Below are 26,074 nucleotides of genomic sequence, written 5' to 3'. Positions count from 1 at the left end.
TGTATAATAAATGTGCTATGATGTTACAATTAAAGAAATAAACTTTACTGTATAATAAAGTCGTTTTATTTACCGTTGTGATGGCTTGATGGAATGGAGTGGCCGGTTTCATCAGCATTAAACACTTGATGAGGAACGTAACCTTTCACCATCTTGAGGAATGATCCCTTGTAGGTGCTTTCTCTGCGATAATTTTATCTATTTCCTCATTGAGCCTGATTGATATTTTAACCTTGCAGTCTACACTCTGCAGTCTACACTCTGCCTTTGAACTATCAAAGTTGAAACACTCTGTCTCTTTAATGTTTAAACCACCTCCCTTCACTGCTGCGTTCTTAACCAATCACTTTAACCGTAGATTGGGGGCGGGGAATAGAGGACCAAAACAAGCCGGCTGCCATTTTGTTAGAAGAACAGGCTCGGTGGCGAACAACACATCACTCATTGTGGCAGCTCCGTGTGCATCCTGAAAAAAGTTCGTATGCCAAGGTAAAATTTTCATAAATGTAACATTCGTAAACCGAAAAGTTCGTAAGCCAAGGGGTTCGTAAACCGAGGTATCACTGTACTTTTTATCTGTCCACCAAGTCCAGATTTGTCTTGCGCTTGTGTCTCATATCTTCTATGTGAGGTTCTGACATCACCAACATCTCATCTGTTATTTACCAACCATTCTGTCAATCAAACAAATCTCTCATGACCAATCACATGCCTGTTTTTTTATGTTTCTATGCGAGAAGTAGGGCTGTGATGACCCCGCCTTCCTGCGAAACTCCCTTCGCCCCGCCCCCCCATTCCAGACCCCCCCCCCCCCCATCCAGATCAGTTCAGCTGCAGCTGTCATTCAAAAGGGAACCCTCCAACCCAAACAGGTCGTTTCAAAAATAGGAAATACGTTCGGGTGATTGAATGTTTGTCCAAACGGACAATTTTTCTGTCTGTCTTAGAACATGGAAGAATGTTTCTTATATGTATTATTGACACCTTTACGTTTTTGGCAGAATACCCCTACCCCCATACACACACACACACACAAAGTCCTCTCAACAGCCCTTCCCCCTCCCCTCAGATTTTATTTATAGGACATGTCGCTTGTCAAGAGTCACGCCACTTGGACACTTCAGGCTAGCAGACCAGATCGCAAAGTCCAGTCCTCCTTCCTCGATAACCGTGGACGTCCTTAAAGGTAACTTTGTTTAATTTCCAGATTCACTTTGAGTTCATTTTTCATTTCACATTTCACACTTTTAGTCACTGTGTGTTTATGTATGTGTGTGTGTGTGTGTGTGTGTGTGTGTGTGTGTGTGTGTGTGTGTGTGTGTGTGTGTGTGTGTGTGTGTGTGTGTGTGTGTGTGTGTGTGTGTGTGCGTGCATGGTTAAAGAGAGGAAAAAGTTCATCCCACAAAAAGCAAAACGATATTTTACCAAATTCACCATAACGGTGAGGACTTTGAATGTACCCATTCAGAAACCTCACTCCTGCTGTTATTTCAGTTTCAAGTCCACTTTTTATTTCTTTCTTTTAAAAAAAAAGTTGAAGTGGGAAAAGGGGTGACATTTAGTGTTCAAATGTAACACTAGTTTGTCTCTAAACTTATTAGCAACGGTGGTCCTCACTCCTTATCCGGAACTCACAAAACTATTGGAACAGGAATATGTGTGTGTGTGTGTGTGTGTGTGTGTGTGTGTGTTTGTGTCAACTTGTCAGGTGTCCCTCTCTGACATCACACCAGGCTGCCGTCATTCAGATCCTGACCCGGCTCACCCCCCCCCCACCACCACGCACTCCTTAAACCGCCCACCACTACCACACAAACATGGCACTGTCCTCACGCTTAAAACTTTGGGAGAAGAAGGTGCGTTCCATGCATGGTGTGTGTATATGTAGGTGTTGACGCACGCGTACGGGAAATCAGATGGCAGCAATTTTGGCATGAAAAACGCCAGCGGAAATCCTGTTCCCTGATCCCATTCCACAAATGCTGTAAAAAAAAAATCCGTACTCCATGCACAACAACACAAAATGATGCTAGCTAGTTGCTATCTATTGGCGTTTTAGCTGTCTGGCTAGCTATCAGCTAAATACCTATCTAGCTAGCTATCTATTATTATTATTAGCTATCTATTCGCTAGCTAGCTAGCTTTCTATCTATTTGAGTTACTTCCAGGTTGAGTGAATGATGGCGCATGTGGCTGCCGCTGCTCACCCATAGAAAAACTTATCCTGTGACTGTAAAGTGACCTTGAGAGTTTTGAAAGGCGCTTTGAAATGAAATGTATTATTATTATTATTATTATTAAATAGCTTGGCTGCAGAAATTGGACGTCGGCCATGAATGGCTGCATCCCCTGCCGGCAGTAAAAGACAATCTTCCTCTGTTCACCGTGTACAATTTATTATTATTATTATTCAAAAGTATCAATTGTCATTTACAGTGGTCCCAACTCAACCTCAGTTAAGGGTGCCGCTATGTGAGAGCTTTGGAATGCTAACTAGCTAGCATGGCCTGGTTTGACACAAACCACAAAGAAAACAAGCTGTGTCAGATTAACCCCAGGTTGTCTGTGCTTCAATTGTGTATTTATGTCACACATGTTGACTAAGCATATAACGGCATGAAACGTTTTAAATATGATAACTTCTTATTCTCCATCGTAACTGAATGAATGGTTTGTATTCTAATTGGTCATGTGACTCCCCAGATTCAAGAGGAGAACCATCCAGCCCCCATCCCAGCGCCGTCCCTCCCGGCCCTCTCGGGCGGCTTCCTCAAACAACTGGTTCGAGATTCAGAGAAGGAAACCAAACAAAAGGAGTCCGACGCCAAAGACGAAAAACCGGTGAGCGTTTTTTGGTATTGTCACATACAGTGATACTTGGGTTTACGAACACCTTGGCTTACGAACTTTTCGGTTTACGAACGTTAAATTTATGAACGTTTTACCCTGGCATAGGAACTATTTTTCGGGATACACACGGAGCTGCCACAATGAGTGATGTGTCGTTCGCGATAGTTCAAAAGCAGAGTGTAGAATGCAAGGTTAAAATATCCCAGTAATCAGGCTCCAGAAATAACCCGCATAAGTCATCTGAACACTGGATGCAAAAAGCTATCAACCCAGCTAAACAGAACACATTTGATGAGGAACTAGATAAAATTATCGCAGAGAAAGGGATCATTCCTCAAGATGGTGAAAGAAGAAGGCTACGTTCCTCATCAAGTGTTTAATGCTGATGAAACCGGTCACTCCATTCCATCAAGCCATCAACGACCATCACAAAGGTCAATAAAACAACTTTATTATACCGTACAGTTTAGTTCTTTAATTATAATACCATTGCACATTTATTCTACATAAAATAAGGTATATTTTGTATAGGCTTAGAAAATTAGAAAGTAGAAAATTATGTTTCATGAGGACCTGGGAACGGATTATTCTCATTGTAATGGTTTCCTATGGGAAATAAATTTTTGGGATACACACTTCAAGTGTGTTTGTTTTTTCTTCAGCAGCCAAGCAAACTCAAAGACAACTTAGTGCAGCAGTTCCTGCTTCCCGATCAGACTCCCCCCATCCTGGAAGCGGAGATGTTACTACGAGCCGAAAAGCAAAGTCCCGCCGTCTCGCCCAATCCAGCCTCATTCCAGAGGAACGCACTCATCCCTAATAAGACGGAAACCCGAAAGGAGGTCACACCGGAGCTCTATAACCGAAGAAAGGGCGAGTCTGAGGAGGTGAAGGCGAATCTGCAGAAGAAGGAGGAGGAGGAGAAAGTGGAGGAAATGTTGGAGGAACGTCAGGAACCGGAAGGAAGACTAGCGGACGCCAATGTGATGGAGCGTGACACGGGGGAGGTACTGGATCAAACATTACATCAGAATGCACCCAAAACACATTGAAAAACTACTCAATAATAATAATAATAATAATAATAATAATCCATTTCATTTCTAAGCGCCTTTCAAAACTCTCAAGGTCACTTTACAGTCACAGGATACGTTTTTCTGTGGGTGAGCAGCGGCAGCCACACGCGCCAGCATTCACTCAACCCGGAAATAACTCAAATAGAGAGAAAGCTAGCTCGCTAATAGATATAATAATAATAATAATAATACATTTAATTTCTAAGCCCTTTCAAAACTCTCAAGGTCACTTTACAGTCACAGGATAGGTTTTTCTGTGGTTGAGCAGCGGCAGACACATGCGCCAGTGTTCACTCTAACCAGAAGTAACTCAAATAGATAGAAACCTAGCTAGCTAATAGATATAATAATAATAATAATAATACATCTAATTTCTAAGCGACTTTCAAAACTCTCAAGGTCACTTTACAGTCACTGGATCTGTTTTTCTGTGGGTGAGCAGCGGCAGCCACATGCGCCAGCATTCACTCAACCCGGAAGTCATTCAAATAGAAGAGAAAGGTAGCTAGCTAGCTAGCTACTAGATAAAATAATAATTCATTTCATTTCCAAGCGCCTTTCAAAACTCTCAAGGTCACTTTACAGTCACAGGATATGTTTTTCTGTGGGTGAGCAGCGGCAGCTACACGCGCCAGCATTCACTCAACCCGGAAGTCACTCAAATAGATAGAAACCTAGCTAGCTAGCTAATAGATATAATCACAATAATGATAATAATAATACATCTCATTTCTAAGCACCTTTCAAAACTCTCAAGGTCACTTTACAGTCACTGGATCTGTTTTTCTGTGGGTGAGCAGCGGCAGCCACATGCGCCAGCATTCACTCAACCCGGAAGTCACTCAAATAGAAGAGAAAGGTAGCTAGCTAGCTAGCTACTAGATAAAATAATAATTCATTTCATTTCCAAGCGCCTTTCAAAACTCTCAAGGTCACTTTACAGTCACAGGATATGTTTTTATGTGGGTGAGCAGCGGCAGCCACCTGCGGCAGCGTTCACTCAACCCGGAAGTAACTCAAATAGATAGAAAAGAGATGCCTACTTGGGTGCCATCTTAGACTTCTATTCTTCTATTGTAGTCCATACAAAATTTTGTCATCCCGAAAGAATCAAAATAACAACATGTGTGTGTGTGTGTGTGATGTGCTTGTCAGGTGAAGGATGTTTGGTACGAGGCGGACCCGGTTTGGTACGTGCACAAGGACGGATTCACGCTCGGTAAGTCAACCCTTCCACAGATCGCTCTGATGATCTGCGTGACGATTCAAAAATGTCTTCCGTTTCAGCCACTCAGTTGAAACCCGATGAAGGGACGCCCGACCTTCCCCAAGGTCGCGTGAGACTCCGCCTCCACACCGACGGCTCTTTGGTCGACGTCGCCGAAGACCAGATTGACAAAGTCAGAAAATTATGCAAATATAGGTAACATCCAATTTACGACCGAGTTCCATTCCGACCAAACGGTCGTAAGTTAAAAGGGTGGTAAGTTGAAATCCATTCAAAAATGTTGAATAGAGATGACTTGCACACTCCGTTAAAAATAGGGTCTGGTGGTCGTGGTCGTAAGTACGGGTGGTTGTAAGTCGAGCCGGTCGTAAGTCGGATGTTACCCGTATATTATTCATTGATGAAAATCTGTTACCAACGGCAACCATCTGAATCCCACCAGTGCAACCCCGCCCGCCTGGACTTTTGCGAGGACCTGAGTGAACTGGAGAGCGTCAACGAGAGCAGCATCTTGCACACGTTAATTAGCCGCGCTAAGGCTAACATGCCGCTAACGCACGCGGGACCCAACCTGATTAACTTCTGGCCACCCCTGCAGACTCACAGCAAGGTGACGCAACCTCTCACTGCATTGATTTTCACTCATGTCGGCGGCCATTTTTGATGTTAGCATACTCGCGCTATGCTAGGCCCCGAAATCCCGGCGTGGCGATTCATGTTGGGAAGCACCGCCCGCTTTGTCAGCCCTGGTCAAGCGACTTTACGTATCGGTGGTGGACTCCCGTCGGGACCATTGCGTCTGCGCGATCGGTCGCAGCGGCACGGGAAAGACAACCGCCTGCCAGGCCTTCACCGTCGCGTTGCTCAAACAAGCTGGAATCGCCGGACCTAACGTGAGCGGTCAGTCTGGCCGATGTAAACAGGAAGTAGGAATTCCCAAACAGGAAACTAAACCGCCATTTTGTTTTTGTTTTTGTCTTCCAGTGGATCGCGTGCAGGCAATGTTTACGGTATTGAAATCATTCGGCTGCGTGGCTTCGTCCCACGCCGATGCCTCGTCGCGCTTCGCGATGCTTTTCTCCTTGGACTTGAATCACGCTGGACGAATCGCCGCCGGACACCTTCAGGTATTTTACACGCACACGCGTGTAGCTACCGCCCCTAGCGTCAAAACTGACCTTCCCTTTTCCCGCCTCAGACCATGATGTTGGATAAATGGCGGGTTTGTCACCCGACGGCGGGAGAGAGCAACTTCCTGGTTTTCTCGCAGATGCTAGCTGGACTTAGCATGGAGATGAGGTAAGTGCTAGCAAATCCTGCAATAACAACGATGGGTAATCGGACACCAAGGAGGATGCTAACAGTGCTCCTGGCGCCGTCGTTGCTCACGATAATATTGATGAATATACAAACGCAGTAGCGGGCCGTGCATGTCACTCCTAGGCCTTCAGTAGTGCTATGTCTGAATCAATCAGCTGCGAGTGGTGTGATATTACTACACGTCCACTAGAGGGTGCTGTTGGGCAGGAAATAACTTTAAATGCTAATAATACATTTCATTTATAAGCGCCTTTCAAAACTCTCACGGTCACGTTACATTCACCGGATACGTTTTTCTGTGGGTGAGCAGCGGCAGCCACACGCGCCAGCGTTCACTCAACCCGGAAGTAACATTAATGATTGCCATACGGTGATACCTCAGTTTACGAACTTAATTGGTTCCCAGAAAGTGTGTGTAAGGTGAAAGTGTGTCTTCCAAACATTAATATCCCATAGGAAACTATTAAATATGAGAATAATCTGTTTCCAGGTCCCCATAAAACATAATTTTATACGAAATAAGCCTTAAAAATACACAAAATATACCTTATTTTATGTATAATAAATGTGCAATTGTATAATAATTAAAGAAAAAAAACTGTACAGTAGAAGGCTAATAGGACACTAAGGAGGACGCTAACAGTGCTTCTGGTGACGTCGTTGCTCACGATTATATTGATGAATAGGTAGCTAGCGACAGTGCTAATATTTGATTTCTCTCAAAAAATTAATCTGGTCTGTCAAAATTGTTTTTAACAGATATTATATGCTCTGTATTTTATTTAATTAAAAAAATTACCGTACATGGCCAGCAGAGAAGGCCCACCATTCGCAACAAGCGTTGAATTGATGCTAATGATAATTCCAACTTTGATGCTTTTGTTGTTCAAAAAAAAACACATTTGTAGTTTGACCAAAATGAACTTGTCATGATACTAATGCGAAGGCTTCCTCATCAGGTCAGAACTGCAACTTCACCAAATTCCAGAGCGCCATTCTTTCGGCATCGCCCCCCCGACCAAGGTACACCCTGTGACATCATCAACGTCAGTACGTGTTGACCTTCCGCCTATTTGTCGTCAGGTGGAAGAAAAACAACGAGCTTCCGTGGCCTTCGCCAAGCTCCAGGTTGCTATGGACACGCTGGGCTTCAGTACCGGCGAGCAAACGGCCATCTGGCATGTGCTAGCCGGGATATACCATTTGGGGGCCGCGGGGGCCTGCAAAGGTAACCCACCTGGTTGCGGGTTGCTTTGGTGACAAACAGGAAGTGGAAGGTGATTGGTAGTAGAAGTCTAATAGGCTGTGCGTGTGTGTGTTGTCAGTGGGGCGGAGACAGTTTTTAAATTTTGACAGCGCTCAGGCGGCTAGCTGCGTGCTAGGCTTTGACGGCGAGGAGTTTCACACTTTCATCTTCAAGCATCACCTCAGGCAACTACTCCAGAGGGCCACCGGGGGCGCCAGAGAGCATAGTAGCATCCCCCAAGTGGAAGAAGGTGAGAAAAGCTCACGTGCTAATATTAGCATCTAAAAACGAACAGGGTGAAGTGCTAAATTAGCTTAGCATTTAGCACGGGTTAGGTTTGGGTTATTACCATGACGATTTTGCAATCAGGTCCCAGGATGACGGCAGCGCAGTGCATCGACGGGATGGCATCCGGTCTTTATGAAGAACTATTCACTGCCATCGTGTCACTCATCAACAGGTGCGTTTAACTCATTCACTGCTAGACGATGTGCAAAAATGTGTCCACTCCATTGCCAGGGTTTTTGTCATTGTCACTTGAATTCCAAGACCCACAGAGTATTGAGTTTTAGGACTATACCTAGCTAGCTAGCTAGCTAGCTATTAGTTACCTATTAGATAGCTAGCTAACTTGATCTATTTGAGTTACTCCCGGTTCAGTGAACGCTGGCGCATGTGGCTGCCGCTGCTCACCCGCAGAAAACCTGATCCTGTGATTGTGAAGTGACCTTGAGAGTTTTGAAAGGCGCTTATAAATGAAATGTATTACTGTGTGTCCACATTTTTTTTACGGGTTACGTTGACTCTCTACCTGTGTGCCCGAAGATCCCTGAGCGGCCAGCAGTTGGCGCTAGCATCCGTGATGGTAGTGGACGCACCGGGCCTGCGGAACCCTCGCCACGCGGCGCAGCAACGAGCGGCTAACTTTAGCGATTTCTGTCACAACTACCTGCAAGAACGACTGGCGCAACATCGATACGCCAACGCCTTCACAAACACCACGGACAGATACGCGCAGGTGTAGCACGCCCGAACGGACAACCGAGCGCAACCGCACAAAATATTAACACACGCGTGTCTTCAGGAGAACGTTCACGTGGAGCTGAATTGGCCCGAAGCAAACCCAGCCGATGTCGTGTCCGCCATTGACCAACCAGCTCCTCAGGTGTGCTCGCGTGCTAACAGTGCGGGAACCAAAAACCTCGTCGGTGGGCACTATGGAGGCTATATAGCGAGCTAGCTTTCTAGCTAGCTAGGTCACTGAGTCTACTTGACGTTTGGATGAAAAGGACTAAAATCTTTCGAGCTCGCTGGCAAGCTATCTATCTGTATATCTGTTAGCTATGTAGCTGGCTAGCTTTCTAGCTAGCTAGGTCACCAAGCCTACTTGACGTTAGGATGAAAAGGACTAAAAGCTAGCTAGTTTTCTAGCTGACTGGCACGCTATCTATCTGTATATCTGTTAGCTATGTAGCTGGCTAGCTTTCTAGCTAGCTCGGTCAACGTGTCTACTTGACGTTTGGATGAAAAGGACTAAAAGCTAGCTATTTCTCTAGCTGGCTGCCAAGCTATCTTAGCTGCCTGGCAAGCTATCTATCTGTATATCTGTTAGCTATGTAGCTGCATAGATTTCTAGCTAGCTAGGTCACCGAGCCTACTTGACGTTAGGATGAAAAAGACTAAAAGCTAGCTAGTTTTCTAGCTGACTGGCAAGCTATCTATCTGTATATATGTTAGCTATGTAGCTGGCTAGCTTTCTTGCTAGCTAGGTCACGGAGTCTACTTGACGTTTGGATGAAAAGGACTAAAAGCTAGCTAGCTATTAGCTATCTCTTAGCTCGCTAGCTAGCTTTCTATCTATTTGAGTAACTTCCTGGGTGAGTGAACGCTGGCGCGTGTGGCTGCCGCTGCTCACCCACAGAAAAACTGATCCTGTGACTGTAAAGTGACCTTGAGAGTTTTGAAAGGCGCTTAGAAATGAAATGGATTATTATTATTAACATGCTAACATGCGGTCATGATTTCACACACTCGTGTACGTTAGGTACGCGCAGGTGGCGACGCCCCTCGTGGTCTCCTCTGGACGTTCGATGAGGAGATGTTGACGCCAACCTCCAACGAGGGCGCCGCCCTGGAGCGCGTATGCCGTCATTACAACAACAGCGGTAACGCGCACCATCGTGATCATCGTGATTTTTTTTCCAACATTCGTTATGATCATTTTGACGGCTTTGTCCCACCCAGTGCGTCAATGCGAGCAACCTCTGCACTGCGAAATTCAACACCTGACGGGAAATGATCCCGTCCGCTATGATCTGAGCGGATGGTTTGACGTTCTGCATAAGAACACGGCTGGCGGAAACGCCGCCGAACTGCTGTGCAGCTCCAACATGTGAGTGGTCGCACGTTCGAGGTGGTGGGGGGGGCGGAGTGAGGTCTACCTGTCAACCTATTCGATGCCTGATGAATGATGACAATTCCAGTATAAAAGTCGTAGTACGCTGTACATATTGGTTCCCAGACAGAGTGTGTAAGGTGAAAAGTGTGTATTCCAAAAAATAATTTCCCATAGGAAACCATTAAAATGAGAATAATCCGTTCCCAGCTCGCCATAAAACATAATTTTCTACTTTTCTAAGCCTTAAAACTACACAAACTATACCTTATTTTATGTGTAATAAATGTGCTATGGTCTTGTAATTAAAGAAATAAACTACTGTATAATAAAGTCGTTTTATTTACCTTTGTGATGGTCATTGATGACTTGATTGAACGGATTGGCCGGTTTCATCAGCATTGAACACTTGATGAGGAACGTAGCCTTCTTCTTTCACCATCTTGAGGAATGATCTCTTGGAGGTGCTTCCTCTGCTATAATTTTACCTAGTTCCTCATCAATTGTGTCCTGTTCAGCTGGGTTGAAATATTTTTCATTCATTGAAGGTGCGCCTTCTAGTCCAGTGCGCTTTATACAGGTAACACCCGACTTACGACCAGCTCGACTTACGACCACCCGTACTTACGATCACGACCTCCAGACCCTATTTTTTAAACTTTATTTCTACGCCTGGCACTGCAACGCGCTAGCAGGCCGACAACACGTACGACAATTTTGGCCAGCGAGCATGTCACTCTCGCACAGCAATCGACTGTGCGATGGCACCAGAGTGGGGAATTTGCGAGTCATTTAGCCTCCAAGTTTCTATTCAACATTTTGAATGGATTTCGACTTACGACCATTTTGACTTACGACCGTTTGGTCGGAACGCAACTCGGTCGTAAATCAAGTGTTACCTTATACATCGGAAAATCCGGTCGTTTTGGACCTCACATTTCCCATTGTCATCAACACAGTCATGATTTCCACGACTATCATTTCTCTTTTTTCCAACGATAGCGTGGCGGTCAAGTCGCTGTTCGCACCGAGCGCGCGTGCGGCTCCTGCACGCGCCGGCGTTTGCGGCCTTGAAGGCTGGAGCCAGCGTTCCCTGCAGAGAAGCAGCATCATTCGTAAGACGCTCAGCGCCGGGGTAGCGGCGCTTCGCAGGCACTCGCCTTTCATCGCTATCAAGCTGCAAGCCGTAAGTGACCCCCCACGCCCCCTCCGAGTTTCGTCTCTGTGGTCGAAGCTGTGAGCGTCTTTTTCCCGCCCGCCCAGGACGCTCTGGTCAACGTAATGCGCCGCGCTAGGCCTGTCTTCCTGCAGTGTTTAAGCGCCAAGATGGACGCCACCGGCGCTTTTGACGTAGTCCAGCTAAGAGCTCAACTGGAGGCAGCGCAGACGCTGTCTATGCTTCGTGTGTACCGTACAGGTTAGCGTCACAAATGCTAACCAGTTTATTTGATGTGTCCATAAAAATTGGTGAGCAGAAACAAGAACCTCGTTATAAGACAACAAAACTATTGTTAGCATCAGTGTTAGCTTTTTTGTTCACTCATTGATCACGAGTTGAAAATATGACAGAGCGCCATTTCTGAATTTGTTTGGGTTTTATTTTTTCCTGTTTGGGTGACGATAAAGCGCTGCCCATTATTATTCTTAGCTATTAGCTAGCTAGCTAGCTTTCTATCTATTTGAGCTACGTATTATTGTTATTATTACAGTAAAGTCTCGTTATATCGATATCAGATATATCGATAGTCCCGGTTATATCGATATTTTTTCTGACTCCCTTGAATATCGATATAACGAGACTTTACTGTATTAGTTATCGGTTAGCTAACTCGGTAGCTTTCTATCTATTTGAGCTACGTATTATTGTTATTATTATTAGTTATCGGTTAGCTAACTCGGTAGCTTTCTATCTATTTGAGGTACGCATTATGGTTATTATTAGCTATCTATTAGCTAGCTAGCTTTCTATCTATTTGAGTTCTTCCGGGTTGAGTGAACGCTGGCGCGTGTGGCTGCCGCTGCTCACCCACAGAAAAACTTATCCTGTTACTGTCACATGACCTTGAGAGTTTTGAAAGGCACTTGAAATGGATTATTATTATTACTAGCATTACTACCACTATTTTTTATTTAGTTTGTATTATTATTATTATTTTTTATTATTATTATTATTTATTATTGACCAATGTGCTCATTTTCCTTCAGGTTACCCCGATCACATGACCCTGAGCGACTTCCGCTGTCACTTCCAGGCATTGTCGCCGCCCATCATGAAGCGTTACGCCTCGATGTTTGTCAGCCACGATGAGAGGAAGGTGGGGTCATGTGACTCCTTAAATGCCTGGAAAGTGTCCTTGAGAGTTTTGAAAAGTGCTTAGAAATAAAATTTATGATAATAATAATAATAATAATAATACATTTAATTTCTAAGCGCCTTTCAAAACTCTCAAGGCATAAGAACTTTTTCTATTTTTGTGCGAGTGAGCAGCGGCAGCCATTCGCACCACTCTATTATTATTATTATTATTATTATTATTATTATTATTATTATTATTATGAAATGCCCTTTATCCTCCAGACAATTCTGCTTTCTTGCTTTTTTTTAAGGCCGTGGATGAGCTTCTGGCCGACTTGGACCTGGACCCCAAGAGCATCGCAGTTGGCGCCAGTCGGGTCAGAATCCCGGCATTTCCTGTTTCATACCAACGTGGTTGTTTGACTTGTTTGGTTTCCTGTCAGGTGTTCATGAAACGCGGCGTTCTGCGCCACCTAGAGGCCCAGCGGGACCTTCAGGTGACGGGCTGGCTGGTCCACCTTCAGGCGGCTTGCATCGGTCATCTGGCCAGACACAAGTACCGCACGCTCAAGGTCAGTACAGTGATACCTCGGTTTACGAACTTTTCAGTTTTGCGAACGTTAAATTTATGAATTTTTTTACCTTGGCATACGAACTATTTTTCGGGATACACACGGAGCTGCCACAATGAGTGACATTTATTTTGTCCTCTATTCCCCGCCCCCAGTCTTCAGTTAAAGCCACGTGATTGGTCAAGAACGCAGCAGGGAGGGAAGGTGGTTTAACCATTAAAGAAACAGGCAGAGTGAGAAAATGGATAGAAAGCAGTGAAATTTGGACTTGTTTCAACTTTGATAGTTCAAAGGCAGAGTGTAGACTGCAAGGTTAAAATATCCCAGCAATCAGGCTCCAGAGATAACCCACACAAGCCATCAGCACACTCGATGCAAAAAGCTATCAACCCAGCTAAATAGAACACAACTGATGAGGAACAAGGTAAAATTATAGCAGAGAAAGCACCTACAAGGATCATTCCTCAAGATGGTGAAAGAAGAAGGCATAAGTGAAACCGGCCACTCCATTCCATCAAGCCATCAATGACCCTCACAAAGGTAAATAAAACAAGTTTATTATATAGTACTGTTTTTTTTCTTTACCATAGCCCATTTATTATACGTAAAATAAGGTATATTATGTGTAGTTTTAAGGCTTAGATAATAAGAAAGTCCAAAATTATGTTTTATGGGGACCTGGGAACAGATTATTCTCATTTTAATGGTTTCCTATAGGAAATAAATTTTTGGGATACACATTTTTTGCCTTCCACACTCTGTCTGGGAACCAATTAAGTTCGTAAGCCAAGCTATCACTGTATGCAAACACTCCTTGATTATGGCTCCCTCGTGTGGCTCTTTGAGGAACTACAGAAACACAATTTCACCGTCCATCCAGTCACAAACGTGAATTTAAGTATAAAAACAAGAAGTGTTATTCTGTGTGTGTGTTGGGGGGGGGGGGGGGGGGGGGGGGTTGTAGGTGCAGCACATGGCCGTACGATGTTTACAGAGGAACCTGCGAGCGTTGCGCAGAGTTTCGGAGTGGAGCTGGTGGAAGCTCTACTGTCGGCTGCGCCCGCTACTGGACGTCAATATGGATAACGAGAGGCTGCGCGCCAAAGAGGTACATACTAGTGATGGGAATTCCGGCTCTTTTCAGAGAGCCGGTTCGTTCTTTTTGCTCAACTCAGTAAAAAGATCCGGCTCTTTTGGCTCCCAAATGGCTCCTCGGTTTATTTGTTTTTTTTCTTTGTTGCTTAAATTAATTAACTACCAAAAATCATGTCAAATTATGTGAAAAACGAATTACTCATGTCAAAAAATACACTATATCAAATATTTTTATTTATATGGCTTGATTTATATGTGTAAAGAGTTAGCGGATGCTAACTTTGACTTTCCCTGTGGTTACTCTGGTCTGATGATCAGCTGTCATTGAATTGCTTTTCATATTAATAATGCGATCATACCAACTAGTAAAAAATATCATAATTGATTAATAATAACAGCATAATGTAATAATAACATTTGTCCATCTGTCTACTATAACCCCCCACCGGCCCACCCCCTTCCCCTCACTGCTGCGTGTGTTTATAATTCTCCCCTCCCTCCTCTACCACGGATATCGACCAATCACATGTGGCTTTAACCGAAGACCAGGGGCGGGGATTAGAGGACAAAAAAAGTCAGCTCCCATTTCCGGCTCCTTGTTAGGAACCGGCTCTCTTTGTTCACATCAGATATCTGACTCTAAGAACCGGCTCGTTCGCGAACGACACATCACTAATACATACATACATGTTCACACGCGCATGAAAAAGTTAATTACGCTTCTTTACGATTGGTCATAGAATTAAAATCGATTATCTGACCACAAATCATGTTTACGTGTGTTTTCAGGACGAGGTTTCGGGGCTCAGACGACGTTTAGAAAAGTCTGAGAAAGAACGAAACGATTTGAGACAAACGGTGGACGCCTGCGAAACTAAAGTACTCCCACACACACACACACACACACACACACACACACACACACACACACACACACACACACGATGGCTAGCTAGCTATCTGGCTGGCTAGCTAGGTATCTTGCTAGCTATCTATTCACTATCTAGCTGGCTGGCTATCTAGCTAGGTATCTGTTGGCTATCAATTGGCTAGCTAGCTTTCTATCTATTTGAGTTACTTCCGGGTTCAGTGAACGCTGGCGCATGTGGCTGCCGCTGCTCACCCGCAAAAAAAACTTATCATGTGACTGTGCTTTATATTTGCTATCTAGCAAGCTACCTACCTGGCTATCCATTTGCTATCTATGAGCTAGCTACCTGGCTGGCTATCTATTTGCTATGAGTTACTTCCGGGTTGAGTGAACGCTGGTGCGTATGGCTGCCGCTGCTCACCCGCAGAAAAAATATCCAGTGACTTTAAAGTGTCCTTGAGAGTTTTGAAAGGCGCTTATAAATGACATGTATTATTATTATTATTATTATTATTATTATTATTATTATCACAATATTGGGCTTACGCGCAGTTGACAGCGGTGACTTCGGAGCTGAGCGACGAGCGCTTCTGCGGCGACGCGGTGGGTCAAGCGCTGGATGTTGAGAGAGCCGAGAGGCTGAGGCTATGCAAGGAGAACAAGGATCTGCTGGTGAGCCGGTCATCAACACTTTATCCGTGTCCAACTGCTCCGTTTGACCCCTTTCCTGTTTACTTCCTGGTTCCACCTTTTGAACTACAGTAAAGTCTCGTTATATCGATATCGGATATATCGATAGTCCCGGTTATATCGATATTTTTTCGGACTCCCTTGAATATCGATATAACGAGACTTTACTGTATTTGCTCTCTCTAGCAAGCACTTGATTAACCACTTCCTGTAAATGCACCACCGTTTCAGGCTCGCCTGGACCAATGCAAGGTTGCCATGGAAACACTGGAGAAAAATCTGGAAGAGGAACGCGAGAAGATTCGCAGGCTGGAAAGTCAGAAAACGGCAGGAACAGGTTGGTTGTTATGTCCTCCGAGTTCTGCTAGGGTGTCGCTTCTTTCTTGCTAGCAGTTAGCTCACCAGTTCCTGGTCTAGAACCTTTGGGGTTGTCAGAGATGTTCGGTCGGACACGGTGAACAAAGGAAGATTGTCTTTTACTGCCGGCAGGGGATGTAGCCATTCATGGCCGACGTCCAATTTCTGCAGCCAAGCTATTTAATAATAATAATAATAATAATAATAATAATAATAATACATTTCATTGCTAAGCGCCTTTCAAAACTCTCAAGGTCACTTTACAATCGCAGGACAAGTTTTTCTGTGGGTGAGCAGCGGCAGCCACACGCGCCAGCGTTCACTCAACCCGGAAGTAACTCGGATAGAAAGCTAGCTAGCGAATAGATAGCTAACAGAGAGCTAGCTAGGCCTTCACTCAACCCGGAAGTAACTCTGCTAGAAAGTTAACTATCTAATAGACAGCTAATAGATAGCTAAGTAACTCAGTAGGAAAGCTAGCTATCTAATAGATAACTAACAGATAGCTAGCTGGATAGCTAATAATAATAATAATAATAATACATTTCATTTATAAGCGACTTTCAAAACTCTCAAGGTCACTTTACAATCGCAGGATAAGTTTTTCTGTGGGTGAGCAGCGGCAGCCACACGCACCAGCGTTCACTCAACCCGGAAGTAACCCAAATAGATAGAAAGCTAGTTTTGAGATCATTTTTGACATCCCATAGAGAGCGAGCTGGTCCTGCAGCTGGAGTGTTGCCAGACGGAGGTTGACTTCCTTCGTCGGCGTCTGCAGCAAACGGAAGAAAAAGTGGACGCGGAGCGGCAAGCACGGCAGCAGGTGGATGCGAAGGTTAGCAATGACGCGGAAAAATTTCAATTGCCAAAATTCACCGAGCTCTTTCTAAGCGCCTTTCAAAACTCTCAAGGTCACTTTACAGTCACAGGATCGTTTTTTATGTGCGTGAGCAGCGGCAGCCACACGCGCCAGCGTTCACTCAACCTGGAACTAACTCAAATAGATAGAAAGCTAGCCAGCTAGCTAATAGATAGCCAGCTGGACAGTTAGCTAACTAGCTAGATAATCACTACTAGCTCTAGCTAACTAGCTATCTATTAGCTCTATCTCTAGCTATCTATCAATTTGCTATCTATTAGCACTAGCTAGCTATTAGCTATTATTATTAGATAGCCATATAGCTAATAAATAGCCAGCTACATAGCTAGCTAGACAGATAGCAAATAGATAGCCAGCTAGGCAGTTAGCTAACTAGCTAGACAGCCATATAGCTAATAAATAGCCAGCTACATAGCTATATGTGCTAATAGATAGCAAATAGGTAGCCAACTAATAGATAGCAAATAGATAGAATTCCAGCTCTTGTTGTAATGCCTCCCGTTGCCTCCAGGTGGCGTCCTTACAGGCTCAATTGGACGAGTCCAAGCGTACCGCTACTGACCTAAAACGTCACAACCGGCGCTTGGCGAATGAACTGCACGACGCCAGGGTGATGACAGACAACTTGCATAATCGGACACACCAACTGGAACGCAAACGACGACGGTGAGTTACAACAATGAGCCGGTTGTTTTTCGTGTTTTCCGCACTGCTAAACTTGCTAATTAGTGTGTTAATTAGCGTTTAATGTAAGAACTCAAAAAAAATGTAAACATTGGCTTTCTGAGGAACATGTAATGAAATTACAGTGATACCTTGGCTTACGAATTTAATTGGTTCCCAGACAGTGTGTAAGGTGAAACGTGTGTATACCAAAAATTTATTTCCCATCGGAAACCATTAAAATAAGAATAATCCGTTCCCAGGTCCCCATAAAACAGAATTTTCTACTAAATAAGCCTTAAAACTACACAAAATATACCTTTTTTTATTATTTATTTTAATAAATGTGCTATGGTATTATAATTAAAGAAATAAACTGTACTGTATAATAAAGTTGTTTTATTTACCTTTGTGATGGTCGTTGATGGCTTGATGGAATGGAGTGGCCGGGTTCCTCAGCATTAAACACATGATGAGGAATGGAGCCTGATGATCCTTTGTAGGTGCTTTCTCTGCGATAATTTTATCTAGTTCCTCATCAATTGTGCTCTGTTTAGCTGGGTTGATAGCTTTTTGCATCAAGTGTTCAGATGACTTATGCGGGTTGTTTGGGGAGCCTGATTGATGGGATATTTTAACCTTGCAGTCTACACTGCCTTGATACTAATTCCCTCAGCTTTGACGGCGAACTGGCTGCGGCGTTAGGGGAAGCCGAAAACGAGCGGGAGCTGAAAGACAAAACCCTACAGGAGAACACCGCGCTGGGTGTGCAGATTTTCGCACTGCGTCGAGACCTCGAGGTGAGTTGCGGCAAACCCCGCCGTATCTTTTCGGAAGTCGGGCGCACTCAACAAATTTGCGTTTGTTGGCAGGAGAGTCGGACGGAGGCGTGTCGCTTTCAGAAACAGAAAGACGAGTTGTGTAGTCAGATTCGTGACCTCAGCGTCAATCTGACGGCCGACTCGGTGCCTGAGTTGAAGAAAAAAGTGCGCCACCTGGAGGCAGCGGCTGGCGAGCGTGTTGAAGAGGTGGCCAAACTGACGGCTAGCGCTGAACAGCAGCAGCAGGTCAGTCAACATTTTCCAGAATCTAGCTAGCTATATCTACTTGTCGCTATCTAGCTAGGTAGGTAGGTCGGTAGGTAGCTATCTAGGTAGGTACCTAGGTAGCTAGCTAGCTATCTATCAATGTAGCTAGCTAGGTAGGTACATAGGTAGCTAGCTAGCTAGCTAGCTATCTAGGTAGCTAGCTAGCTATCTAGGTATCGAGCTAGGTAGGTAGCTCGGTAGGAAACTATCTAGGTAGGTACCTTGGTTGCTAGCTAGGTAGGTACCTAGGTAGATAGCTAGCTATCTAGGTATCTAGCTAGGTAGGCAGCTTGGTAGGAAGCTATCTAGGTAGGTACCTTGGTAGCTAGCTAGGTAGGTAGCTAGCTAGCTATGTAGGTAGCTACCTAGGTACCTAACTAGCTATGTACCTAACTAGCTATGTAGGTAGGTAGGTAGCTAGCTAAGTAGGTAGCTATCTAGCTAGGTAGGTAGCTAGCTAGGTCGTTAGCTAACTAGGTAGTTAGCTAGCTAGGTAGGTAGCTAGCTAGGTCGTTAGCTAACTAGGTAGGTACCTAGCTAGTGAGGTAGGTACCTAGCTAGCGAGATAGGTAGGTAGCTTGTTAGCTATCTATCTACCTAGGTAGCTATCTATCTAGGTACCTCGGTAGCTAGCTAGGTACCTAGCTCGGTTATTTTTTTAGCGGTTGTTCTCAGCGCTTTTATCACAATTTTGAGAGGATTGGTTGAGTTAGTTGCGAGTCATAATGTGTCATGACGCTGCTACGCTTCAGGTTCAAGAGCGTATGGAGTTGGAGATGGCTCGAGTGAAGCAAATGCACCAAAAGGAGCTGGAGGACAAAGAGGAAGAGCTTGAGGATGTTCACAAGTCGTCTCAGAGACGGGTACGCTGGCGGCCATGTTGCCACTTTGAACCACCTTAGCTCCATTAGCATCCATTTCGTGAAAACCACGCCGCCATTTTGTCTCCACACCAGCTAAGACAGCTGGAGATGCAACTGGAGCAGGAATATGAGGAGAAGCAAATGGTCATACACGAGAAGCATGATCTGGAAGGACTGGTCGCCACACTTTGCGAACAGGTCTTACACGCTAGCACGTAAATCAGTTTCCGGAAGAGGGCGAGTCGTGATGGCTCACCTAATCGTCCAGGTGGGCCACCGCGACTTTGACGTGGAGAAGAAGCTGAGGCGAGACCTGAAAAGGACTCACGCCCTGTTGGCCGATGCCCAGACCCTGCTGGACGGCGTCCACGGTGGAGGACAAAGCGGGAAAATCCTCGACAGTGAGACCAAGGAGCAACTGGAGAGACTTCACTGTCAGGTCTGTGATGTGGAAGTCGGGACAATACCGGCTGTGTGACGGACACTCACGTGGATCTGGTTTTGGTCTTTGTAGTTGGAGGAGAGTGAATCCCGAAGACGGGAGGTGGAGACCCTCCAGACCACCTTGACGCAGGAACTGGAGGACGTTCAGGTTCAACTCGAGGACATCTGCAAAATGAAGACTTTGGTCCGAAACATCTTCCTCATCTTCAGGCACACTTACACTCACATCAGTTAAAGGACAACCGACACCATTTTTTTGTTTCCTAACTGACATCAGAAAAACGCTTTATAGCATCTAAAATACCCAAAACACTGACATTTTTAGTCAAATGCAAAACACCAATAAAAATGACTTCAAGTGTCCCAAAACTGCCACAAAATGAGCTCGGAACTGGGCAGATTCAGAAAGCCCCGCCCCCTTGTTCATGACGTCACTATTGATCACACACTGCCTTGCTCCAGAATCAAAACAATGGCTTCAGAGAGTTCAGATTCGGAGAAGATGCTTTCTTGTTACTCATCCAGTTATGAATATGATTCAAATAGTTCTGAAGCGGAAAGCATAAATGTTTGCAATCGATTAAAGAAGTCCTTCCGTATCAATTCCAGCCGCCTGGACTCTAATGAAAATGCACAAAATGGCGCCCAAGCTCCATTGTCTGCTGGGAATTTGTGTCAACTAGTATCAAATAGTAGTCTTGGTGCAACACACAACGATTCACCATCGCGTTATTTATGTAGTTTTCCTTCTAATTTCGCCATCAACACGGTGTTTTCAGATGAAAAAAAGTACCCACAATGCATTGTGTGTCGCTTTCTCGGTCAGGGGCGTTCCCTCCGTGACGTCACTTACGGCATTGTCATCAACTCGAAAACAAGACTTCCTGAATATTCAGTGCGAGTCTTAAAACGTAAAATATCGCTATGTGTGCAAGTTCTCGAGAGTGGCTTGGGCCGTGCCAATGCTAGCTACCTAGCTGGCTATCCATTTGCTATCTAGCTAGCTACCTAGCTGGCTATCTATTTGCTATCCATTTTCTATATACTTGCTGTCTAGTTAGCTAGCTAGCTATTAGCTAGCTACCTTGCTAGCCATCCTTTTGCTATCTATTTGCTTTCTATTAGCTATCTGTCTAGCTACCTAGCTTCTATTATCTAGCTACCTAGCTATCTATTTACTATCCATTTGCAATCTATTAGCTATCTAGCTAGCTATGTAGCTGGGTATTTATTAGCTATATGGCTGACTAGCTTGTTAGCTAACTGTCTAGCTGGGTATCTATTAGCTATCTGTTAGCTTGCTAGCTGGCTAGCTTTCTATCTATTTGAGTTACTTCCGGGTTGAGTGAACGCTGGCGCATGTGGCTGCCGCTTCTCACCCGCAGAAAAACCGATCCTGTGACTGTAAAGTGACCTTGAGAGTTTTGAAAGGCGCTTAGAAATGAAATGTATTATTATTATTATTATTATTATTATTATTATTATTATTATTATTATTATTATTTTATTTTCCATTGAAGTCGGACAGTGAGAGCCTCATATCCAATCAGAAGCCATTCAAGCGACCCGATCCACCCAATGAATGTGAGTGTTTGTCTCTCCAGGCGGACGAGGAACTCTCCGTCCTCCGGCGAGAGAATGTTGACCTTCTCAAACGTCTGGAAGAAGACCAGGATGACCTCAACCAACTGATGCAGAAACATAAAGCTCTCATCGCACAGGTTGTCCTTTTAATTTCATTTTGTGTGTTTTTTTTTTTTTTTTACTGAAACGTCACCTTTGACCTTTCCAGTCCTCCAGCGACATCGGTCAGATCCGAGAATTACAAACGGAGCTGGAGGATGTGAAGAAGCAACGACAAGGCCTCCAGGAGGAGGTAGCCACGCCCCTTCCTCCTCCATCTTCATCCCACAACTTCCTGTTTGCCATTTGAGTGTTTTCTGCCATTTTAGCTCCAGAAGCAGGTGTCCAGGGTGCGCTTCATGGAATCATCCACTGTGGGGCGCAGCATCGTCAGCAAGCAGGAAGCGCATGTGTGCGACCTTGAGAACAAGCTGGAGTTCAGTAAAGGTCAAGTCAAAAGATTTGAGGTGAGACAGTTGAAGTTTGGCGCCGCCGTGTGGAACCAGAAGCACACTACGGTACCCGAACTACTATCGTGCGTTTGTGTATGTGTCTGCGCAGGTGCTGGTGTTGCGGCTGCGCGATAGCGTAGTGCGTCTGGGAGAGGAGCTGGAGCAGAGCGCGCAGTCGGAGGCTCGCGAGCGTGACAACGCTCGGTACTTCCAACAGCGTCTTCAGGACATGCGTGTGGAAATGGAGGATCTGAGCCAACGGCAGCAGGACAGCGCGAGACGACGCATGGAGCTGGTAAAGCTGGCGACGTCCTGCCCCAGCCACTTCTTTACCATTTTGGACCAAAACACAAACATTAAAAAAAACTATATATATATATATATATATATATATATATATATATATATATATATATATATATATATATATATATATATATGTAACTCAAATAGATAGAACGCTAGCTAATATATAGCTAATAGCTAGCCAGCTAGCTATCTAGCCAGATAGATGCCATGGAAATATATATATATATATATATATATATATATATATATATATATATATATATATAAGTAACTCAAATAGATAGAAAGCTAGCTAATATATAGCTAATAGCTAGCCAGCTAGATATCTAGCCAGATAGATGCCATGGGAATATATATATATATATGTGTATATATGTATATATATATGTATGTATGTATGTGTGTGTGTGTGTGTGTGTGTGTGTGTGTGTGTGTGTGTGTGTGTGTGTGTGTGTGTGTGTGTGTGTGTGTGTGTGTGTGTGTGTGTGCGTGCGTGCGTGCGTGCGTGTGTGTGTGTGTGTGTGTGTGTGTGTGCGTGTGTGTGTATATATATATATATATATATATATATATATATATATTTTTTTTTTTTTTTTTTTTTCTGGCTAGATATCTATCTATCTATTAGCTATATATTAGCTAGCTTTCTATCTATTTGAGTTACTTCCGGGTTAGCTAGTTGGCTACTTAGCTAGCTATCTGGTTGCTATCTATTAGTTGTCTTGCTGGCTATCTAGCTAGCTATATATTAGCTATCTAGCTGGCTAGCTATCTACAATATACACACAATTATATGTATATATGTATACACACACACATTCACATGCACACAAAAACACAAATATACAGACTCAAGAACACGCAAAACCCGGCGCATGAACGCACAGAACCAACAAACACGCACGCACGTTCTCGTCCTCATTGAGTGTTCAAGGTGAACACGGTGGTGTTTTCGTTATTGCCATGACAACAAGACTCATGAGCGATGACATCATCACTGTTTATCGTTAGGAGATGCAGGTGGAGGAGCTGACGGCCATCCGCCAGACGTTACAGGCGGACCTGGAGACATCCATCCGTCGCATCGTCGATCTACAGGCCGCCCTGGAGGAGGTCCGGTCCAGTGATGACAGCGACAGTGACAGGTAACCCCGCCCCCATAAACTAAGAGCGAATGAAAATGTGTGTGGGCGTGGCTTGCATCCAACTTAGCTGTTTGTCGGTGAAAACTTTGAATCCAGCGACGGCTCCGTGGGGACCGTGGAAACGGGCGACGGTATCCCAGGGCGACGAAGGACGGCCGTAGGCGACTCCGTTGTTAATGGATCACCCGGTGGTGGCCCCCCGGGGGGGCGCCGGTCGGCGGCCGACTCCGACAGCACATACAGTTTCCGGTAAGACAACGTGACGATTAATAATAGTAATAATAATAATACATTTCATTTATAAGCGCCTTTCAAAACTCTCAAGGACACTTTACAGTCACAGGATATTTTCTTCTGCGGGTGAGTAGTGGCATCCATCCCATATACAGTGATACCTTGGCTTACGAACTTTTCGGTTTACGAACGTTAAATTTATTAAATTTTTACCTTGGCATACGAACTATTTTTCGGGATACACACGGAGTGCCACAATGAGTGATTAGTCGTTCGCGAACGAGCCCGTTTTCCTAACAAGAAAATGGCAGCCGACTTGTTTTGGTCCTCTATTCCCCGCCCCCAGTCGTCGGTTAAAGCCACCTGATTGGTCAATACCTCAGCGGTAAGGGGAGGCGGTTTAAACATTAAAGAGACAGGCAGACGACAGAGAGAGAGTGAGAAAATGGATAGAAAACAGTGATATTTGGACTTGTTTCAACTTTGATTGTTGAAAGGCAGAGTGTCGACTGCAAGGTTAAAATTCCCATCAATCAGCCTCCACAAATAACCCGCACAAGCCATCTGTACACTTGATGCAAAAAAGCTATCAAGCTAGCTAAACAGAACACAATTGATGAGGAACAAGGTAAAATTATCGCAGAGAAAGCACCTACAAGAGATCATTTCTCAAGATGGAAGAAGAAGTCTATGCTCCTCATCAAGTGTTTAATGCTGATGAAATTGGCCACTCCATTCCATCAAGCCACCACCAACCATCACAAAAGTAAATAAAATGACTTTATTATATAGTACAGTTTATTTCTTTAATTATAATACCGTAGCACATTTATTACACATAAAATAAGGTATATTTTGTGTAGTTTTAAGGCTTAAAAAGTAGAAAATTATGTTTTATGGGGACCTGGGAACGGATTATTCTCATTTTAATGGTTTCCTATGGGAAATTAATTTTTGGGATACACACTTTTCTCCTTACACACTCTGGGAACCAATTAAGTTCGTAAGCCAAGGAATCACTGTACACCATTCATTGGGGGTGCGCCTTATTGGGTACCAGAAAAGACAAAAAAGCGTATTTGATATAAAATATATTAGAAGTATATTGATCTTGAAATCCGGGAATGATTGACAGGTGTCGTGTGTCATTCGCCGATGTCGCTCGTTTGTGCAGCTCCTGTGACCCAGATGAGGACGACTCATCCGCGGGGCTACCAGGAGGACGTCTCGCCCGGGCGGCGTCCTCGTCTGCTCTTTCCGAACTTCTCGAAGGACTTCGTAAACGGCGCGCGGGGGGCGACGCGGACACCCGCGGCGAAACGGCGAGCGCCGTATCGCTTCCCGCTTATCAAACCACAGCGGCGTCCGCTCTGCGGCGCCGGGCTTCTGCGCTCTCCTTGGCGTCGGGCGAACTTCCCGAAGCTCGCCCGGGTATCCTGAAACCCACGTCGCCCGTCCTGTCCCGCTCCTCGAGCGCTCGTTCCGTTTGTGACACGCTAGCGCTCGTTTCCTCCGCTACGACGTTGCGCTTGAACTCCCCGACGCCACTCCCATCCTTGCCCCGCCTTTCATCGCTCGCCTCCGCCAACGTCGCCCACCGACACCCGCCCGTCCGACATGAGCGTTCGCCAACCCGACGCCGCCCCGCTTTGGCCATCCCGGAAGACGGCGTCTCCGAGGAAGCCCCGCCCCCTGAAATCGGGGTCTTCCAGGACTGGACGGACGCCAGCTCTGTGATATCCAACATGTCCGCCGGCTCGCCCGGCATCCGTAGAGCTCAGTCAGCCGGCAGCATTACCGGCTCGTTGCGCGGCGGCGGCGGCCGTCGGGCGCTTAGCGTCCACTTTGGCGAATTGCCGCCGTCCACCCGACGCCGGAAAAGCTCCGACACGGAGTCATCCGGGAGCTCGGCGGGAAGTTGCGAGCCCACCAGACCCCGACGACGCTCGGACCGCCCAAAGGGGGAACGACTGGAGGCGGAGGGTAGCGAGGGCGGCGGCGGCGACGGCGATGACGCAGAGAGCGGTGATGTGGTCTCCGTAATGAGAAAGTACCTCAAAAAGGAAATCGACTAATGCATGTTAGCATGTTAGCATTAGCGCATGCTTAGAAACCTGCTGTCTCACCATTTTAGATTAAAAAAAAAAACATTTAGAAAAATCACCATTTTTGAAAAGTAAAAAAAATTGAAAGAAATATAGAAAATCTCAAATTCAATTATAAAATATCAATTTCAAAATGTTTGTAGTGGCTGCCGCTGCTCACCCACAGGAAGAAACTTATCCTGTGACTGGAAAGTGACCTTCAGAGTTCAATTCTCTCTGTCTTTTCTGTAATACCGTACAATAGCTATCTGGCTGGCTAGCTATCTAGCTGG

At 45.0% G+C, this 26,074-nt stretch overlaps 1 protein-coding gene across 5 annotated transcripts; it reads left to right on the top strand.

The window, feature by feature from the left end:
• Positions 1–1,059: 1,059 nt before the first annotated feature.
• On the top strand, positions 1,060–25,914 carry myo18b (myosin XVIIIB). 5 transcript variants are annotated; one of them, XM_089020673.1, is made up of 43 exons: positions 1,096–1,186; positions 1,383–1,441; positions 1,709–1,856; positions 2,704–2,841; positions 3,516–3,857; positions 5,082–5,145; positions 5,214–5,326; positions 5,597–5,764; positions 5,844–6,054; positions 6,139–6,281; positions 6,353–6,453; positions 7,434–7,497; positions 7,558–7,702; positions 7,800–7,970; positions 8,090–8,180; positions 8,546–8,738; positions 8,805–8,885; positions 9,765–9,885; positions 9,965–10,112; positions 11,118–11,301; positions 11,379–11,532; positions 12,321–12,430; positions 12,723–12,788; positions 12,855–12,983; positions 13,948–14,091; positions 14,868–14,957; positions 15,502–15,621; positions 15,871–15,976; positions 16,707–16,831; positions 17,388–17,542; positions 18,216–18,339; positions 18,412–18,606; positions 19,380–19,490; positions 19,584–19,688; positions 19,759–19,929; positions 20,005–20,118; positions 21,539–21,655; positions 21,727–21,810; positions 21,887–22,024; positions 22,119–22,304; positions 23,330–23,463; positions 23,560–23,712; positions 24,872–25,914. In XM_089020673.1, the coding sequence occupies exons 3-43, from the start codon at positions 1,818–1,820 to the stop codon at positions 25,770–25,772; spliced, it is 6,249 nt and encodes a 2,082-aa protein (XP_088876799.1). In that variant the 5' UTR covers positions 1,096–1,186; positions 1,383–1,441; positions 1,709–1,817; the 3' UTR covers positions 25,773–25,914. The 5 variants fall into 5 exon arrangements, with proteins under 5 accessions (XP_088876798.1, XP_088876799.1, XP_088876797.1 ...); XM_089020671.1 differs by having other exon boundaries at positions 3,513–3,857; XM_089020672.1 differs by lacking the exon at positions 1,383–1,441 and having other exon boundaries at positions 1,060–1,186; positions 3,513–3,857.
• Positions 25,915–26,074: the final 160 nt, after the last annotated feature.

This window comes from Hippocampus bargibanti, linkage group LG18 (genome assembly GCF_051943395.1).
Source record: "Hippocampus bargibanti isolate YZ-2025 linkage group LG18, ASM5194339v1, whole genome shotgun sequence".
NCBI lineage: Eukaryota > Metazoa > Chordata > Actinopteri > Syngnathiformes > Syngnathidae > Hippocampus > Hippocampus bargibanti.
This window is presented reverse-complemented; position numbering and strand designations above follow the sequence as displayed.